Source organism: Bombyx mandarina, chromosome 22, assembly GCF_030267445.1.
Source record: "Bombyx mandarina strain Sakado chromosome 22, ASM3026744v2".
Classification (NCBI taxonomy): Eukaryota; Metazoa; Arthropoda; class Insecta; order Lepidoptera; family Bombycidae; genus Bombyx; species Bombyx mandarina.
Genome location: NC_143228.1, coordinates 2826444 through 2848337, shown reverse-complemented (window position 1 = coordinate 2848337; position 21894 = coordinate 2826444). Strand labels below are relative to the sequence as shown.

At 36.7% G+C, this 21894-nt stretch overlaps 1 protein-coding gene across 1 annotated transcript; it reads right to left on the bottom strand.

Moving 5' to 3' along the window:
• Nucleotides 1-661: 661 nt before the first annotated feature.
• Pdss2 (Decaprenyl diphosphate synthase subunit 2) lies at nt 662-20694 on the bottom strand. The gene is made up of 7 exons (XM_028187228.2): nt 20096-20694; nt 19679-19810; nt 15909-16103; nt 10414-10550; nt 5074-5234; nt 4057-4248; nt 662-2487 (listed from the first exon to the last, which is right to left on the bottom strand). The coding sequence occupies exons 1-7, from the start codon at nt 20413-20415 to the stop codon at nt 2326-2328; spliced, it is 1299 nt and encodes a 432-aa protein (XP_028043029.2). The 5' UTR covers nt 20416-20694; the 3' UTR covers nt 662-2325.
• Nucleotides 20695-21894: the final 1200 nt, after the last annotated feature.

Here is a 21894-nt window from a genome sequence, read left to right as displayed (position 1 = left end):
CTTCAGTGAAGCTGACAAAATGGCCCCCAGTTAAAAAAATGTTGCCAACTTAAAGTTGTATGCCTCTATAAAAAACACCATTTGTATTCTGAACTCAGTCACGACAAAACTGAGTTGAAAAGAAAAATCAAATCAACCAATAAATTTGCACAGGAAATTCGTAACTTAAAGATATTCGAAATCTTTAAAACTTGTCCTCTCCCCAGTGCGGTGTCCTCTGAGCGGACTCCACAGATACGTGAAATGTCAAATCACATTTATCTATCAACAGTGACCCGTCCGCTCAAAGGACTTCAAACAGACGCGGCCAGTGGCGGCAACAGTGCCGCGTCCGCTCAGCGGACTTCCTATATTAAGGGCTATTACATTATTTTACTAGAGTTCTCGTTCTAAAGTACTTTCAAAATCGACTAAGCATGAATAGGTTCGCCTTATTACATAAAATTTGTTTGGTCTGTGGTACAAAAATTTTTCAAGATCGTTGATTTAGTTGGTGGCAATTTCAAACAGTGTTTCACAACATGTGCAGTATAAAAAAATGTATTGGAACTTAAGCCATTTGGTTTTTATTTTATCAAACACTTAGTATTGTACAAAAAATATATAATTTTACATCCAGCAAGGTCTTTATTTTTTAATAAATGGAAAACAAAAGATAAGATTTAGGTAACCGATTATATTTCTCATAGAACAGTTGCAATATAATTCAAGGTCAAGTGTAGTCTAACAAATTACATAAAGAAATCTTATTGGAATTATAAATCTAGTTGGAATTTTGAATAATTCCAATTAAATTTTGAGAAAATCACGTTTTTCTAAACCTAGACCGAAAAAACCTAGCCAGCGCAAAGTCCGCTCAGCGGACTCAACACAGCATAGACAAAATTAATTGACATGCACATATGCGCATTACGTGGAAAGTCCGCTGAGCGGACTTTGGACTGGTGGTGCCATAATAAATTTTGATGCGCACTGGGGAGAGGTTATGGAAATCGCTCCCAAATACGAAACCAAATAGGTCGTAATGTCTGTTAGAAAAAAAATATCGCTATTCACTAATATTTTCTGCACCGTGTACGCTAACACAACCGCACCGTGGTGAAGGTAGAAAGGCCCCCGGGCATCAGCAATCCCTCAATACCCGAAAAGTATATTAAAAGATCAACAACTCATGTGACGTAGGCTTGAATAACAAATCCATGTTTAAAAAATGAGTATATTTATTGTACAAAATATAAAAAATATAAAAAAACATTAAAGTTCACAATAAGCACCCAGTATCACAATATTACATTTTTGAACTATACTTTACATTTAAAACAATATCATATGTCTTTTCCATGGAAGTTAAATTCTAATTACAACATCATAAGAGATTCATATATTATATTTTTATTACAATGGAATAAATTATTTTAATTACAAAATTTTATTAAGTATAATTATAAAATTCATGGTCATAATAAGTACATCAGAATAATATAAAAATAAATTCTACAACTTGACCAGTTTTTTCATGTTGGTAACTATGTAATACGCTATGCATTTAAGTATTTTATGTGATCCACATAAAGTTATTTGTAACTATACTTAGCTCAAAATCTGTGAGCTTAATAAAAAGCTAAATACTCTTACAATATTTCTGTACGGTTTAATTGATTAGGACTAAATCATGTCATTCAATCGCCTGCTTGTTTTATTCAATACGAGTATAACGTTATTTGAGACATTTTTCTTATATCGTGTAATCTCTATATATAAAAATGAATTGCTGTTCGTTAGTCTCGCTAAAACTCGAGAACGGCTGGACCGATTTGGCTAAATTTCGTCTTGAATTATTCGTGGAAGTCCAGGGAAGGTTTAAAAGGTGAAAAATATAAAAAAGCAAGGAATTATATAAAAACAAACAATTTTATTTTTCCTTTGATGTGTCCCCTTGATGTGTCTTTTATTTGTCGATTGAGGCACTACGAAGTCTGCCGGGTCAGCTAATCGTGTAATAAAAATGAAACCCGCAAAATTATTATATAATTTACGTAATTGGTAGGATCTCGTGAGTCCGCGCGGGTAGGTACCACCGCCCCGCCTATTTCTGCCGTGAAGCAGTAATGCGTTTCGGTTTGAAGGGTGGGGCAGCCGTTGTAACCATACTGAGACCTTAGAACTTATATCTCAAGGCGGGTGGCGCATTTACGTTGTAATTGTCTATGGGTTCCAGTAACCACTTAACACCAGTTGGGCTGTGAGGTCGTCCACCCATCTAAGCAATAAAAAAAACTTTCTCGATTTACATTCGTGCTCGCCCGTCGGATGTGCAGTGCGCGTTCAGTAGTGGTCCTGGTGCATGGCGACGAGTATGTTGGCGAGCGCGGTGCGCGCGTCCCCGGGCGGCAGGCTGCGCAGCTGCGCGCGCGCCCGCGCGATGTGCTCGTGCTGCACGCGCTTCGTCTGCTCCAGTCCGTCGCCCTCCAGCACCGCTTTGTACAACTGAAATACATTTTGTCTGTTAACATTTCATTCGGCTCTTTAACTTTAGGGCGACTGTTCCTTAGTGACAATAGTATTACGCCGGTAAGAGTAACGCCATCTATCACCGAATAGTCAAACGAATATAGAAGGATCTAGCACCCAGAATGCTCGAGAATTACAACGCCATCTATTATTAGACAGCGGAAACTACTACTAGAGATGTGTGGAATATTCCCCTTAATTTTAGGGGTATCGGCTATAAAAGCGTTCTAAAGATGGCAGTCAGTCAGTAATCGGAACTACTCGAAGTGAAACTGCGAACGGATCATCTGAAGCGAAGCGGAACAAGCGAATTGAGAGTTTTAAAGTGTTTGTGAAGTGTTTAAGTGGTCTAAGTGTTCAATACAGTTTTAAGTTGTACTTTGATGAAATTTTATTTATCCCGAAGCCCAGCGCGTAGCAATAGTATATCGGCGTATTTATATAGGAACGTGTGTATGCGACCCTACTTGGCTTTGGCTCCTAAAGCGGTTGATCGACATCCTATAGGACCTAAGATATTGCTCAATTTTTATTCTTACCTTTTATTAACCTAATTCATAATTGGCAGTAGGGCATGTTGGGAACTCGTTAAAATAAAATGTAGTTTTATAAATGTAGGATTAGTAAGAACGGAACGTACGAAAAGAGTGTAGAATGGAGCGTTAAGATGTGAGTGAGAGAAAACGTTAAGAAAAGGAAAAGAGGATGACAGACAGAATGACGGAGAAAAAGGAAGATAGCGAAGACGATTAAGACGTAAAAAAAGGTCTTAGATATTTTTGAAGTGAAACTTTTTTAGAATCGTTGTGATTTCAAATTCGATGAAACGAAAAAATAAGTCCGTAGTGTTTTTTAATACAGCGCCAACTATGAGATTTTTAATACCAACGTGTGTATGAAACTTCTTGTAGTGAATTTTAATTTAGGATTATACGTGAAGTTAAAATATCAATTCAGAGAGAGCGCTATCTCATACTATAAAAGATGATTTACAATTATTTACTAATGACAAAATTTTACATATACATACTTGAGACCTTTAGGATAATTGTATTTTAATTTTTGAAGGTTTCACTTCTACCACGTGTGAATTGCACACATGATACATGTATATATTTAGTTACTTGTTAGCGAAGTATATAATAAACGGATATTCTTTGACTATCAGTGATTTCTTCCTATGCAAAATCTCAAGCTGTGTACGTCACATTCAGCAGCGCATACAAAGAGAGGATTTTTCTTTTTTTGCTTAGATGGTTGGACGAGCTCACAGCCCAAAGGGCCCATATACATCTACGACGTAAATGCGCCACCCACCTTGAGATATAAGTTCTAGGGTCTTAAATATAGTTACAACGGCTGCCCCGTCCTTCAAACCGAAACGCATTACTGCTTCACGGCAGAAATAGGCAGGGCGGTGGTACCTACCCGCGCGAACTCTCAAGAAGTCCTACCGCCAGTAATTTTGGAACTAGTGGAAGTTTTATTTGCCGTGCTGCTTGTAGCTGCGATCGTTATGGTACAGAGATGGTAGGGATGGCTCACGGCGTGGTAGTCGACGTGGTGCACGCTGGCGCGGCCCGCCTCGATGTAGGAGTAGAGGTGCGGGCGCGCGTCCAGCGTGAAGGCGAGCGGCGCGCCCACGAGCGAGAACGAGCTGGGCTCGGGGCCGCTGAACGCCTCCAGGTCCAGGTACGCCTGCCACGCCAGCGCCAGGTGGCAGCCGAACAGGTAGCCCTGGAACCCACATATCCACTATGTATAACTGATTCGGTGATCGTTGTCTTTTACCTCACTTAAAGAGCATGAGGGACTCAAATGATTTAATAATCAAGAAATTATCGCTAGTCCGCATTATTAGATTAGTGAATTTTACGAATTATGCGATTGGTATTTTTTAGGATATTTTTTTTCCTACCCAAGCTATTCTATACTAATACAAGCTGGGAGACTATTTCAGCGTAACCTTAACTAGTAGGTGCTCACGGTGCTCAAACCTGACGACGTTGCTAACACTAGCCCTAGCTAACCTTAGCAAGAGCAGTGCTTCGCAGAATCTACCACCATATCGAAAACACGACCCACTGAGAAGATCCGGCGAGGAACTCAGTGGGCTGTGTCTGTGGGTTAATTTATTGAACGGTGACCGGTGCTTAGGGTACCTAAAAGCTCCGTTAGTGGATAGGGAAGATCCGAAATGACGAATTCCGAATCCGAATCGGGCGACGTCAACTGTTTACCAATCGGTCCGCAGGATCGGGAATGATGGTGAGACTACATACCGTGTGGAAATATTGAAACCATTCCCGATAACGAAACCAGTAGTAAGATCATTTGAACGCTAATACGGACCGCAACGTCAGCAATAGAAGCAAAAATTACATAATATTTACTGATATTTTTTGCATTCCACGTATAGTTGCATAATAAAATTCAGAGGCAGTGAATGCGTTTTCCAACTGCATCGGTGTTGAGTTGTTGGTTACGTAATTATGACATTAGTCGAAGTTCGTAAATAGAGATTGTTTTGGATTGTTTTCGAGCCGCGGTCGGTGCGGGTACCTGCGTCTGCATGTGCGCGTCGTGGCCGGCCAGCTTGAGCGCGGCGGAGCAGCTCTTGCCGAGCAGCGCGCCGGCCGCCAGCACGTGCCGCGCCGCCCACTCGCGGGCCGCCGTGCCCAGCACGCCGCGCATCGGCAGCGGCTCCAGGATGCAGTCCCACTCTGTCACCAAACAGACACCGAGATAAATACACTATTTATTCTTAAGCTTTTTTTTTATTGCTTAGATGGGTGGACGAGCTCACAGCCCACCTGGTGTTAAGTGATTACTGGAGCCCATAGACATCTACAACGTAAATGCGCCACCCACCTTGAGATATAAGTTGTAGTATAGCAGCCTATACTTATCCAATAATATATAGTACAGTACAGTGTGAACGTGTCCATAACAATTTATGGCGCGCGATATTGTTGTGCTATGAGCTATATACTATTATATTATAGCGTAGTCTGAAAGCGACTTTAAAGATCATTTATGTACGATTAGTATAAACGGAACTTATGAAGGATTGTGGAACGGAGCATTAAGCTGTGAGAAAAAACGAAAAGACATGAAAACAGAATCACTACATAGTATAAAACAAAGTCGCTTTCTCTGTCCCTATATCCCTATGTATGCTTAAATCTTTAAAACTACGCAACGGATTTTGGTGCGGTTTTTTTTAATAGATAGAGTGATTGAAGAGGAAAGCTTATACGTATAATGACATCCATAAAATAGTGGAGAAATCAGTAATAAATTACAGTTCCCTAAGCGAGGCGAGAGCGGGTCGCCAGTGACAGATAAAAGGAAGATGGCCAAAACAGTTATAATGAGTAAGGCTTAATAAAAGTGTTAATTAATTGAATAACGCGCACATCCCTGTTGGTTATATCTCGAAGGTCTTTTTTTTAAAGTCTTTTTTCAGAAGATTTTGGAAAAGGATAGTAAAAGTGCAACAGCAGAATAAATATGTTTTATGTGCCACAATCCCAATTCTACATTAATTATATGGTTACTTTTAATGTTGAATTCGTTCAGACGTAGTATATTTGATGCGGTTAACTTTGTTAAGTGTGAAAGTTTTTATTGACAGTTGTGCCATCGACATACAATAAGTGTGTTAGTCGCTTCAACAAATAAATCTTACAATAACTTTGCAGAAAAATTGAACAATGAGGTCGTTTCGGTACTTTTCAAACCATGTCGCTCATTTGACTCATTGGTATTTAGACTTACGTCAAGTAGACTTCTGCCAAAATTATAAAACAAAACATTGAACTTTATCATAATCTTTGCAATGAAGCTTCCCATATTCCCAGTTTCGAACAGTATTAATATCATTTAGAATCGTGAAATAAATTTACGACGAACAAACTTTTAAACACGCGTCGATATGAAAACCAATAAGGTAACTTATCAGTTTATCAAAGTAACATTTTTATTTTTTTATTGCATTGATGGGTGAACGAGCTCATTGCCCACCTGATGTTAAGCGGTTACCGGAGCCCATAAACATCTGCAACGTAAATGGCGCCCTTGAGATATAAGTTCTAGGTCTCAGTATAGTTACAACGGCTGCCCCACCCTTCCAACCGAAACGCATTACTGCTTCACGGCAGAAATAGACAGGGCGGTGGTACCTACCCGCGCGGACTCACAAGAGGTCCACGCGGGTTACCACCAGTAGGTAAACAATAGAACCAGAAAGTCACACATTACGCGTATTTAAAGACGTTGATATAGAATACCAGTATCACTGAATCTCTATATATAATTTAGATGCGAGTCACATCGGTTCGTCTGCATTCAGGGCGCGGCGGTTCCGTACTCAACCGACGCGGGCGACTGAATTCTAATGTGGCGTTTTATATGGCGACTTGTCTTCGGAATGTGAATACTGTCCTTTTTTTTTGTAAACCAGAAACAAATACGGTTTCACTGTTGTACTTTAAGTACCAGTCAAAAATGTGATTGAGATTCGGTAAAATTTTATCTAGTCTTTTTTTTCCCTATCTATTTGCTGGTAGCCTAAGGTGTTATCCCAACTTCGCGCAGACCGGTAGGTGAGCTCACGAGCTCAACCTGAGAGTATTTGCTAACACTAGCTAGCAAGAGCAGTGCTTAGCAGAATTTACCACCGGATCGAAACCGCGACCTACCGCGAAGATCCGGCGATAAGCACAGTTGGCTGTGTCTATGGGTTAGTTCACTCGTCGAACTCTTGGACAGTGACCGGAGTTATCCAGTACTTTGAACGTATCCATGTGGTTCACGAACTAGTTCCAAGATGTAGGGACAACATCGTATTTAGTAAATAACTTTGTTTTACTATCCTTGATAGGGCGTACCTATTGAGACCGCACGTATAGGTACCAGCGTCTTTTTTATTGCTCAGACGGTTGAAAAAGCTCACGGAAAATTCGGTGTTAAGTGGTCACGGAAACTCAAAGACGCGATGACTTGAATACCGCCACCCAACTTCAAAATAGATCTCTATATTTATATTGTATAGTAATTACGCAGGCTTTTTACAAGATGCTGTTCTTTCGTCGTGGAAGTTATTTGAGACAACAAGGTGTTTTTGGTTAGGAAAATTCTGGAACCTTGTCTAAGGGATTCGAACACGGCTCAGTCACATCGTGTAGAGTTTGTAGGGTAGGATATCTGTAGGAACTCTGTCGTCATGGCCTCAAGATAGGCAGTATTTATGCTGTCCATAGGCTCCTGTGGTTGCTTGACAACGGACGCGCAGTAAGACCGTCCATGTCCAGGCCACGCCCATTCCACAATAAACCAACAAGAGCTCATTTGCTAAATCAATATTTACCCGCTTATGATGCGAGTAAATCGGTTAACCTAACATGTTTGCTTACCATCGAAGCGGATGTTGACGCGCGAACTAATTTACATTGAAGAAATACGCGAGGGCGCGGTTATAAAATTATTTAGTTATCGGAATTGAGTTTTAGCATCACTTCAAAATTTTACATTTGAGAGAAGAGAGAGCGAAAGAATATACTTTAATAGATACCAAAAACAGTCAACAGGCAGGTATAATTGTACAATAGGCGATCATATCCTTAAAAGCATTCTCTTTTTTATTTATTGCTTAGGTGTGTGAACGAGCTCACAGCCCACCTGGTGTTAAGTGGTAACTGGACCCCAGGGACATCTACAACGTAAATGCGCCACCCACCTTCAGATATAAGTTCTAAGGTCTCAGGCATAGCTACAACGGCTACCCCACCCCTCAAACCGAAACGCATCACTGCTTCACGGCAGAAATAGGCGGTATGGTGGTACCTACCCGCGCGGACTCACAAGAGGTCCTATCAACAGAAAACCTTCCGGACAACCGTTTTTATCTATAGAAATTCTAAAAAAGATACAGCAGGTATGTTGCGGTGTACAATATTTAGAGTTATACATCAAGATAGACCAAACCATTACGCAACTTATAGAAGAACATAAATTTAAACGATAAATATACATACATACTTATATCTACAATTTACCTATTGCTGATATTGCGTTGCCGGCGGCTCGAATTAAGAAAATAAGCAACTCTTTTAGGGGGCTGGGTGTACAGCTTTTCAACAAGATCCCACTAAACGTTCAACTACTACCTGTTCATAGATTTAAGAAAACTGTTAAGGAACGTTTGTGCAACAAGGCATATTATAAAGTTAAGGATTATTTACTAGATGGCACTACGTGGGAATGAGGCGCTCGCTCCTGGCCTTTTCATTTTTCATTATTATTATTATTTTTTTAGACTTGTTTTTTCTTTTATTGTGAATATTTCTATTTATTTAAAAAAAAGAAAATATTTGAGAAAAAACAAAAAGAAAAAAAAGCCCGCTGAGTTTGTTTCGCCGGTTCTTCTCCGGACTGTGGCTTTTTTTGGAACCGGTGGTAGAGTTAACATTGTTATTTGTATTTTGACATTCAACAAGTGTGTCATACTGACATCTAAGTTGAAATAAATGATTTTGAATTTGAATTTGAATTTGACATATAATATGAAATCACTATAAGATTTACATACAAATATACTTACATACACATAATAAGCTCTGACTTTAGGTCTCATACAAATTTAATGATTCATTACTTATCATACACATTGTACGTACCTACATTGTTAATATATAATTTGACACTAGTGAACCGAGAATGGGTTTGCTGTATTACATTTTATATCCAGCAACAACTGTACAAAAAATTTACTCAATCGTACCACTTTTTTTTATTGCCTTTGTAGGTAGACGAGCATACGGCCCACCAGATGGTAAGTGGTCGCCGTCACTCATGGAGGTCAGCAATGCCAGGTGCAGAGCCAAGCCGCTGCCTACCATTAAGTACTCTCCGCAAGCCTCGTTTGAAGAAGGACATGTCATAGCGCTCGGAAAACACTTACTAACAGATAGGCTGTCAATCCATAAAGACAAATAAAAAATACAAACAAATGAATCACAAACAAAGATCTTCTAAAATATTCGTTTTTTGATTCTAAAGTTTTTAATATTTATTCCCAGAATTATTATGTTTAATTGATACTGAAGGCAGATGAGCATACTATCCACCCGATGGTATGTATTCACCGTGACTCATGTACATCAATAATTTAAACTATTTAGTTATTAAAACAATCTAATTTAAGCAAAAAATACGTATAATTTCATTAGTTCATTTGAATTACCGCAGATAACATTACGATACATTCTTCGTAATTATGTTGAGTTGTATGCATGTACAAATACATTATCAATGTATTCAAACATATCATTGAATATAATTTCAACGTAATTTTTATTTCTTTTTTTCCCAACCTAATCGTTGGTAGCCTAAAAGGCTGTTCCAACTACTCATAGACCATTAGGTGCACTCACGGGTTCAACCTGAAAAAATTGCTAACACTGGAGCAGTGCTTGGCAGAATCAACCACCGGATCCGAACCACAACCCACTGAGAAGATTCGGCGAGAAACTCGATGGGTGATGCCTATAGGCTAGGGCTCTTAATGTTGCCTCACCATGTTTTTCCTGACTATGCGTAATCTTGAATTGCTAGCTGCTTAGACGTAAGCGTAAGCCTAGCGTGCTTATGGATTTTTTTTTTCCCTAACGCAAGATTAGTCAAGTCTATTTTGAATAGACTAAGAGATGAGTTGATTTCTAACATCTGACTACAAAAATATGAATTAATTTCAGTTCCCTTAAAATGATGATTTTTTGCGATTGAATTCTTGATGTCCAAGAACGCCGGCAGCCACTTAACACTAGATGGTCCGCGAAAACGTCCACCCAACTATTGGGATTAAAAGGAAACATGTAAAAAAACAGTTAACATTTTTACCTGTAGGCTCCTCTCTCTCTTCTTTAGATAAAGGTCTCGAGGGTAGAGGATTGTTTTGATCGTCGCGTTCACCCATGAACTCGGCCTCGGCGAGGTCTCGAACGGCGGAAGACATCAGCTCTACCAACTCTTGATTCCTGGAGGGTACATTGAGTTCGATACTTGAGCAAAGAGAAGCCGACATTTCTTTCGACAGCATCCTTCTACATTTAAGCAATATAACAAATTTGTATCCGCGAAAAGATCTTCAAAATTCATACATAGATATGTTATTCTGAGCTAAATATATTAGTTATGTTTTGTGTTACATTTAGAGGACTGGGAGATTTTGCTGAATTTGCAATTTGCTTTGAAATTCTGAATATACTGAGGTAAACAATGCAGTATTCAATGACATTCAAATTGAATAATATAAACCGCTGGGCGACCGCAACATCAAATCATTTATAGCGGGTCCGACAGACAGACAGTTGTCCCGCCATAAAAATAAAATCCGGAATTTTGATCGCAGCGTCCCCTACTGAATTCAAATATTTGTTTGTTCTTTACCCAGAAGTTCAATGACAATGTATATATGTATTTAAACCTATACGGTCGGCCTGCCGATTTAAACCTATATCGGTCTCTGATTCCCGTACTACAGGGAATCCTAGTTTGAGGCCAGATGATTGTGATTTAAAAATCACTCACGTACAAAAAATATGCACATTTAAGCGCATTTAAAAATATTATAAAGAATAACTTTATATCGAATTTACTCGAAAGACGAAATTCAATATATTTATTTATATATTAGTATGTTTTAATTTAATGTTCGTGCTTTTTAACCTATGCGACGTAAATCACTTTAGTTTCGCATATCAGCAGAAGGCATTCTTAGAATCGATTTGGGGTAAGATTATACGTTGATAAATCTGACATCTACCAAAGAAAAATTAGAGAATATATTTTGTTGGAACAATTTCTTTCCTAAGTAATAATCAGGCTGAATAATATTCATAAAATCTAAAATGTACTAAAAAAAAATTGGTACGTATTACGTATTTTTTTTTATATATTTTTATGCGCATTCCCCTTCGATCAATAATAGTACTAGATTAAGGATCAGGAACAAAAATAAGACGCTCCAGTGGCCACGTTTGCAGACACGAAAACATCTTCATTTCTTAGAAAAAAGTTTAATAATGTTAACGACTTCAGTTTATTATAAACCTTAATACTTAAACATAAAGTTTAATTACTATTGCAAAATATATGTATTTAGGTCCTTTCGTCAGAAAAAGAATATTATGGAATAAATTTAAAATGTCACTTGAACATAAAAAGTCATCAGTACATAAATATTTATTCTAAAATGATACTTAAAGCCTAAGTTATAAGGTTAAAAATATTTGTTTAAAATTACGTGCTTATTGTATTGTGGAACTATATGTAGTTCTTGGTATTACATTTCAATGCTCAGAACACAGTAAGTATTGAAAGACATAGAGTTGCAGAATATACATATTTGTTTTAGGTTTGTTTTGTATGGTCGCAACTATTTTTGACCGATTCAAAAAAGTAGTAGATAATGTTTTACATTGCCGCTATTACAACAAATAGGTGATAAAAAATAAAATTGAATAAAGTAAAAAAAATATGAAAGGAAACACGAAACATGTTTTCCACGTATTCTTTATACAGAAGTAATTAAAACAATAATGTAGGTTTAATTACCTTTAAACAGATTCAGTTTGTTATAAAGCTGTCTTTTAGACGTAATTTTTATATGAGCGGTTTCTTTTTTACAAATATAATGTAATCTTATATCAATGAATTTTTTTATAATCAGTTTAATTTAGGCTTATTTTATGGCTGTGTTCGTTTCCCCCAGAAAATAAATCCTTTTCAGCATATACGCTTAAAATATTTACACATACATATAAAGTTTTTTTAATACTTTTTTGCATTGATTTGCCACCACCATTGAACAATTCTAGAATTTTTATAAGGGTTCTATATTTCTTCTCTTTCTTTCGCGACAATATATATCCATTGTGCACAGCGACAAGGGGCTACTAGGAAATCTACAAACAAAAATAACATTATAAAATAACAAAACTACTCTATGCATTCCCTGTCAAAGAATAGGTGATGTTTGTTACAATAGTTGGTGCCTTGTTGCAAACATTGGCCAAACAATTACAATATTCGTAAATTGTGTTTTATTTACAATATAATTGTGTTTATTATTTTATGAAAAACACTTAATAATATAAAACTTACCAAAAAAAGATATTTCTTCCAAAACCTTGGTGTTACGGTGGTTTTTTACTCTAGTTTTTGAACGCGCATTGCAGCGTTTTGACGTCTTAGTGTTGGCTATGATTGGACCATACTAATTTGAAATAAGACCACAAATTTATTTGTGGTCTTATTTTTCGGGCCGTTTTTGAAGCGCTAATCGCGAATCTAGTAGTATTATTGATCGAAGGCATTCCCCTGACGAGTCATTGTCAGGGACATTTTTTAGGCTTATTTGCTTTTTTGCCAATTTTATTTTTCACTATTTGTATGTTAGATTCGTATTTCGTTCTTTTATAATTTTCGTTTCTCTGCTTATTATTTTACATTTTATTTCCTTGTGTATTACGTAGTTACGGGCATATTGGTGTTACATTTGTCACAATACTAAGTTTATATTATAAAGAAAAATGAACGTAGGATAATAATTAAAACGACTACGTCATTGAACGAATGAACAATAAATATAAATCAGTACTTTACGGTACACTGGGTCAGGAGCGCTCCGTCCGTACAAAATATCATAAGCACACGATTAATAACTAATGGCTATGCATATACTTTGAAGTCATATCTTACCCATATATCGTTGGTTTCAAAAAATGTATATATTTTTAAAAATCGATTGGCGTATGTGTGTAAACTCCCTATAGATTTCGAAACAGCTGGACCGATTTCGATGAAAGTTACAGGGAATCTTAATATTGGCCTAACAGATAATTCTGGGAAATTTGGCAGCAATCAATTCAAAGTAAAACTAAATATCGACCGGCAAAGCGGGCCACGTTTGATTAACTATTCAATCTCTTACACACTTCATTGATTTAGATTACGTTTGAAGAAACTATTTTTACGCAATATCTTGTTTTGATAGACTTGAATGTTTAAAAAGCGAATGTATTATGAAATATATTTTGTTCTATTGCTAAACAGAGAGCTGAGCTGACGGCTCATTAACTTATTTTCGCATTACCAAACTAAGAACACAAAAGAATTTATCTGTGAGACTAATATAGACAGAGTCGAAAATTTTTGTATGTGATATCAACTTGGAGATTTTCTTGGGGCTCTCTCAGGAGACTTCGATACTGGAGAGCGTTTAGATATGAAGGGTAGATAAATATGATAAATGAAAAAACATCCTCTGTTGTAACTCCTGTAATCTATATCAGATTGGATGTGATCTCGTTTGAACCAATGACGTATCTATAACGTCATATCAGCATATTTTTATTTTATTTATTTTGTAGACGCGTGATCGAGCTCAGGGCCCGCCTGGCGTAGACTGGTATCTGAAGCCTATCCTGGAGGATATGGAGCAGCCACCTACATTGAGACTTGAAATCTATGTCTCGATTGTTTAGTCATAATTACGAGAACACAGTAGTGCTCTGCAATAATCCTTATTCAGCTTTCACTGCACATCAGCGCTGTGACGTAACAGTCGGCGATTCTGTTCAGCGGTAGATATATTGCGTAAAAACGAGTTGTTACAACACCAAAGGCGCGGAATCCGTCTGCGTTCGTAGCTCACTATTTTGTTCAGTGGTTTCTAAAGGATTCCTAAAGAACGAATCGTAAAATTTTAAACCATGTACATAAGTTTAAAATGAAAAGATCATTTTTAAATGTTTTGCGGAGGTAATTGAGTTCTATGTTCGTTGCATGTCACGTAGTAAATATAAACACACTCAAATTTCGAATTGAATTAAACAATATAAGATTTTATGAACACTCTAATATATAATAATAAAATAAAATGCAAAAAACCTAGTTGCTGGTAGCGTTTTTAAATGTTTAAATCATAATTTACTTTATGGAACCCACACTTAGTGTTAGATGGTTACAATTTTTTTCTATTTGACGGCCACTCTGTGAAGAGACAACATTGGCTCTTTGAGATTTGTTTGGACGCTGTCTGCTGTGTGCTATGACCATTATCGTGTCGAAGTATCCATGTCACAGACAACAATTGTTTGTATGTCCCTCTTCGTCTAACACGAAAATTCACTTCTTTTCGCTCATCGCCGCTCTTTTTAATTATAAAGGGGAAACCATAAAAACTAATCCGAGATTAATTTATAGAAAACGGCAAAATGCATAATGTTATACTCAAGATATGATATTAAATTTCTATTTTGGAACATTAATCAGATTATTGTTATTAGTTTTCCACTCTGCCAGCTACTGGGTTTTATTTTGTTTTATTAGATTGTTCATAAATAAATTCTTATATTATGTAATTCATCTACAAATTTGAGTGTGTTATACTACGAATTGCAGCTACAATATTGACCTTATATACCTTCTAGTGACTAGCTATCTAGTACAATTATTGTACCTAAGTAAAAGTAATAATAAGTCCACCACTGTATTACTTCATATCAAAATCTTTTTAGTTAAATACCTAAAATCGTATCAAAATATTCACAACGGGTACAAAAACTAACTATGTACATAGATGTGATTCTAGAATTTTCCAAGCATAGATTAAGTTCGAGTACTGAATTTCGCACGTCGAATGAAATAACGGCCAAGTCAATAGCCAATACACTTGCAAGCAAGCAAATTGAGATTGTGAAGGTTACGCGCTGTACGAAGTGAAATCCGAGTGACCCACTATCGACCTCATGTGCACTTACAACGGGTTAGTGACACGACTGAGACTATCTAAATATTTGTCGAACAATTAATGTTTGTCCGTAAATACAGTTGTGTAGATATTGCGAATTCAACTTCTTTTTATTGGTTAGATAGTTGGACGATCTTACCGCCCATCTGGTGGTTAAGTGGCTACCGGTGCCCCTGGGCATCAACAACGTAAATGCCGCCACCAACATTAAAACATGAGATCTAAGTATCTGTTCTGTAGTATAACGTACAACGGCTGCCTTATCCATCAAACCGAACTGTATTACTGCTTCACCGCAGAAATGCTTTGACAATGTCTTGTAATCTCATAGGATTTAGGAACTGTTCACATCAGAATTGCTTCTCCAAACTCAGTCGAGTTGCCTTTGAATTATTTATTGGGACGAGATAAGAGAACGAATCCAGTAACCATTTGTATTTACGTTCCATAAAAGACCTAATTTTATAGGTATTAAGTAATATATTACGAGACTGCTGTAATCTTGTATTTACTATATTACATAAATCTAAACAAAACAAATAAGTACTAGGTAAATGGATAAATATCAATATACACTCACCTTAAATTAGCCAGTTCTGAACAAGAATTGGCCAGTAAATAATCTCCACTGAGTAGAGCAATTTTATTTCCGAACATCATATCATCAGGTTCTTCAGTTATGGAAGCTCGCTGTCTCGCGTTCATGTTGACGAGACCTTTGTGCACCAAATGCGAGGTCCGGATCATCTCGGTGACTTCGGCTAAGGCACGCTGACTGTAAATACTCTTAAAAATTAAATTCACGTAGACGTATAACTAAAGTCACGTAATATTGGCTGTTAAAATAAATCTTCCGGTATTCGGCAACACCGTCTCATTGTGACCCCGGCTTAGGACTCATTTCGATTCTAGAGGTGGTGGATATTATGAATCACGTACTTGGACCGAGATGTCTATCGGTCTTATCTTCAAACGGCATTTGAAAATATGTACTGCGGTTGGTGTTTGAAGGTGAGTTGTAGCGGACAGAGTATGTAATGGCATAAAATACTTCAAGAGTCCAAGGCTCGAGCCTATTATTTGCCCACCAAGTTATATTTTTAAGGTTGGGCCTACATATGAGTCGTCTATTATCAAAGGTGGCAATCTGTGCATTTGGACAAAAAAATGTTATTGATATGTCAATACAGATTGATTTGAATATAATTGTCGCCTTCAAAGAATACGGTTCAAAGCCTGCATTAAATAAAGGTTAATACTTAACCTGTTATTTATCTAAGATGTCGTTCAGAAGAGTTTTGTGACTGCCAATGGAATACAAAGTCAATAATTCGTTTTTCTGATTTAAGAGTCATTGTCCAAAAGTCACATTGCCGGCTTTGATACTAGTCGACTCATATGTAAGTGTTTAGATACTGTATCATACATTACAAAAATATATATATAGGATTGCGAAAATAAATACATAGCTGTAGCACTGGAAAGGGGTGTGATAATTTAGCGATTATTAATTTTATAACATTATCAAAACGAAATACATGGTAGTCATATGGGTATATATTTTAACTGAACTTGAATTTATACATAATATGTTTACTTTTTTCATTTTTTATATATTTTTTTTATTCTTTTACGGTGTAAAGTCGCGTTTTTTACTGCTGTTATTCTAACGTTTTGAATACTTTAGAGTTTTCGTGGTCATAGACGATTATTTTTCTATATTTTCCCTTGACACTTCAACTCCCGCATAATTGGATCATATGATCCGAATGCATCCATTAGACCTAGAGTACTTCGTAAACAATTTTTTTCAATACATAAATTAAGAGTTGCGAGTATCCATTCTTAAATATAATCGATGAAGCAAAATTCCATAAGAAGCAGTAACTTAAGCCCATAAGGGTCAAGTTAATTCAATTTCAGTAGACATCTTATGTTTCCGGGTAGTGTGTGTACACTCGGAAGACAATGCCTCGTAGAATCAGGAAAACGAAAACTTGCAGAACGACTTTCGAAAGTTCGTGACATTTACATAGTGCTCTTTTCTGGCTTGTAAGTACGTTCGACGTCACGAGTGCAATATCGCAGAAGAGAAACTGCTGTTTAATAACACTGTACAGTTTGATGTTTGTGAAGCAATGGACGTAACGAATGGAAGTAATGAATCATTAATTACTATTGTTACTTTTTATCCCAATCTCAGTAGATTAGAAAATATTCAAATAGGCTATAGTGGAACTGAGTAAATTAGCAGACCGACAACAATACAGCTACCACAACTATCCATTTTTGTTTTTTATTGCTTCGATGGGTTTGCAAGCTCATAGCCCACCTGGTATTAAGTGGTTACCGGAGCCCTTATACATCTACAACGTATATGCTGCCATCCACCTGGAGACATGAGTTCCAAGTCTCAGTTTTTACCGGACTGAAACGCATTACTGCTTCACGGCATAAACAGGTAAGTTGGTGGTACCTACCCATGCGGACTCACAAGACGTCCTACTACGAGTAATTGCGCAAATTATAATTTTACGGGTTTGATTTTTATTACACGATGTTATTCCTTCACCTTGGAAGCCAATCGTGAACATTTGTTAAGGACGGTCATTGGGAAAATTGGTACCTGCCAGCGGGATTCGAACATCGATGGATCGTTACATACGAATGCACCGGACGTCTTATGCTTTAGGCCACGACTACCTTATGACGACGTATTTAGGTAAAAATTGCTAGAAATTGCCACTTGAACAGTGCAGTCTGTATCGTGAGAAGCGTTGTCACAATTAATTTCGCATATCTTCCGGGTGACCATGTTTCTGGGAGAAAAATAACGAACTACTCGTGAAGTATTGATTACTCAAGTACTTAAAGATTCTTTCGGATCATAATAAATAAAACAAAATGACGTATTTTTATGTGAAGAAGACATACGAGAATGCACGTTTTGTGTTAGTGGACAGCGAATTTATATTATGTTTTTTTTTAAGTTTCGCTGAGTCGTCATTGCCAAATTATTTTAAAGACTAATCTCGTACTTTACTCATTTTGTCCCTTATCTTCAATGTAAATTCTTAACCCTAGTAGTATTTCATCACGCATATACCGTGACGTATTCGAAATATCGGAAATAACAAATATGATGCAAGTCGTCGTGGCCTAAAGGATAAGACGTCCGGTGCATTCGTATCGAGCGATGCACTGGTGTTCGAATCTCGCTGGCGGGTACCAATTTTTCTAATGAAATACGTACTCAACAAATGTTCACGATTGACTTCCACGGTGAAGGAATAACATCGTGCAATAAAAATCAAACCCGCAAAATTATAATTTGCGTAATTACTGGTGGTAGGACCTCTTGTGAGTCCGCACGGGTAGGTACCACCGCCCCGCCTATTTCTGCCGTGAAGCAGTAATGCGTTTCGGTTTGAAGGGTGGGGCAGCCGCTGTGACTATACTGAGACCTTAGAACTATATCTCAAGGTGTGTGGCGCATTTACGTTATAGATGTCTATGGGCTCCAGTAACCACTTTACACCAGGTGGGCTGTGAGATCGTCCACACATCTCAGCAATAAAAAAAAAAAAAAAAAAAAAATGATCCATAACTTTTCTGTACATTATTTATTACTTGTGGGAGAAACTTTTTTGGATAGGAAGTAGGTTATGAATACAATGACCAGTTTATGTATCATATGTACCAGAAAAGAGGACACCTGGCTGTAAACAAGATCTTGATCCAAAAACAATTTTTTGATCCATTATTCTTACAATATGCTACAATCCAAATAAAATATTTTAACACACAAATAATTACTAGTATCCATTAGTGACTGCCTATATTTTTAATAAAATAACTGCTCTGGAGGTCAAAATACATAGAAGACTAGTTGTAAAATAGCAACAGCAGAAACACAACTTGCTTTAATAATATTCAATAAAGTCCTCAACTTTTCAAGTTCACCAGATTATCCTCAAAACTTCCCACAAGAATAAAATACTACGTTTTAACTTTGTTTACAAATTAAGCCTGTTTTTATGACTATTCATATGAACATTTCATTACTGCTCCTGTCCTGGTGAAACTGGAAAGGCTTTAGGGCAACCAGTAATCATTCAATCATAAAAAAAAACACTGCTCAAACTGATAAATCAATATAGGATCCTATCTAATCTATTATCCTACATAATTCTAGTTACTATAAACTCAGGGAGCAATTTAAACCAAAGAATGTTTATCAATATATGCTTGTAGAGCACACAATCACATAATCCCTATTTTATGCCAAGGTATCCAGAATCAAAATAGTCTCCTGAAAGAGATGATATATTATGAATTAACAGAACTCACCTATGTAATACTCCTGCAGCCTTGTCCTGCTCCATGTCAGGTATCTCTGGACTGTGACCAGCAGCTTTAGACACCAGCAAGACAATGAGACCCCATGCTTGCATATTATTCTTACCATTGTAAATTAGATTTCTGTATGAAAGTAAATAGAAACAATTAGAACAACTCCAAAAAAATGATCATTATCTTGCCTTACTTGATTACTAGTTTTAAAATAATTCAAATTAATTCTTGATGTTTTAAATTAATTGTGCTAAAATTTAAGGGTTCATTTTAATTAATTTATCCCTTTGGAATATTATGAATTATTCATTGGAATTATATTTATTTTACTATAAAAAACATATTATGCAAATTTTTAACAAAAATAGGTTTCGTTTAGATCTGATTGTACTGGAATTACTACGCTGTACTCACTTGGCAGTTTTCAGTAAAGGATGATTACTGCCAACTAGTTTGCGTAGATGAAGCGCAACATTCGCAATCTCATCGCTCAAGATCCACCTTAAGCTCAGGAAGGATGTGGGATAGCCAACAATCTTCTCGGCTTCGCTAACAGCTCTGTTCCAATCCGGCTTGGAGTGATGTTGGGCAACACTACCTCTCTGAGTGCTATTTGTGCTTAGTTCCTTCGCGCAAGGTCCCCCAAGTTTCGCAATTAATGCGCTTGATGAGGAAACTTTCACCAAATCACATCTCACAGCACACTTCAAATGACACAATCTACTGAAACTCATTTTTCTGAATGTTTAAAATTTGATTCTAAGCTTTAGTTTAATTTAAACAAAAAAATATTTTCGAATTATTTCGAAATGTTTAATTTGTTTTAGTTTTACGTATATTAATTTTCAATTAAGATTTCCCGTTTTATTTTACTATTTTTAATAATTAATATCACAAATTTTGTGCAAGACTACACAAATCAGATATTATGTTTCGAAATAAATTTTCAAACTTATTTTACGTGCAAACTTCCCGCGGTAAATTTCACGACTACATAGATAACGAATTTTTTAAGTTTTTAATTCACTTCACTCAACAATAGAGGTGGCGGATGAAATCAACTATTCAAAGAATCGATTCATTCCAGCAAAAATCTCGATATGTAAACCGAAAAAATCAGTGAATCGATCCAGTAAATTAATCTCATATAATGGCGATGGCGATCATTTTTAGTCTGTTTTAATTACAACCGCAAAACAATCTACAACTAAAAATAGATTCATACAATGATAAATACAATAGACGCGACTTATTTCTTTTATTCTTTATTCTTTATTGTACACCCAGTTAATATTACAGTAATTGCGATAAGATATAAAAATGGCGAGCTTAACTCAACAATAGAGTTTTCTACCAGCTAACCGTTGTTATAGAAGAAAAGCTTTACATGAGTGGGTAGAAGAGTACAATCTAATCAATTTACTTATTGATACACTAAACAATAACATACATACACACATAAATAACATAAACATATACATACACGTACATATATAATGAAATACATAAAATAAATACATATAAGTAACACTAAATTGATAAATAGTGCTCCTTTAATGCCTTCCTCAATACTTCAAGTGAGAGACTTGCCCGGATTGAGTGTGGAACTGAGTTCCACAGATGCACAGAGTGTACAGTGAACGAACCGCCACGCCGTAGCGGTGCGTATGCATAAATTTTGTAACCTTTCCAGTTTGTTCCATAGCCCCTCCGCGGCGTCGAGGAAACAGACATCCGCATAGTCAAGGAGAGGAAGCATAAGGGATTGGGGCAGGGTGACTTTAGCTTCAAAGGGCAAGAAACGCTGAAGACGCTTGAGAGACTGAAACGTGCAATACACTTTCCTGCTAACTAAATTTAGCTGACTGGACCAAGAGAGATGACAATCAAGAACGATACCTAGGTTTTTTGCTGTTTTAGAATAAGCGATTGGAATTCCATCTAGCGTCACAGGGGGCAAATTAATGTGGTCAATTGTGTTGTATCTATAGGAACTACCAATTACTATGACCTGTGATTTTGGTGGATTCACAAGAAGTCCAAAAGATTTAGCCCAAGCACTAATTCTACCGAGATCTCCATTGATTTCACCAATAGCTAGAGCAACAACATCAGCTTTATAATGTCTATAAATCTGAAAATCGTCAGCGTAGAGATGGTAGTGAGAAGTCAGCACCTGAGTGATTTCATTAATGAAAATAGAGAAAAGGAAA

What these genes read in the sequence shown, in the direction of transcription:
- Pdss2 (XM_028187228.2), bottom strand. Translation starts at nt 20,415, where the DNA reads ATGAGTTTCAGTAGATTGTGTCATTTGAAGTGTGCTGTGAGATGTGAT. An exon ending in CCTTTACTGAAAACTGCCAA is followed by an intron (nt 19,811 to 20,095) that starts GTGAGTACAGCG and finishes ACTTTCATACAG; the next exon opens with AAATCTAATTTACAATGGTA. An exon ending in ACGCGCACATGCAGACGCAG is followed by an intron (nt 4,249 to 5,073) that starts GTACCCGCACCG and finishes TGTGGGTTCCAG; the next exon opens with GGCTACCTGTTCGGCTGCCA.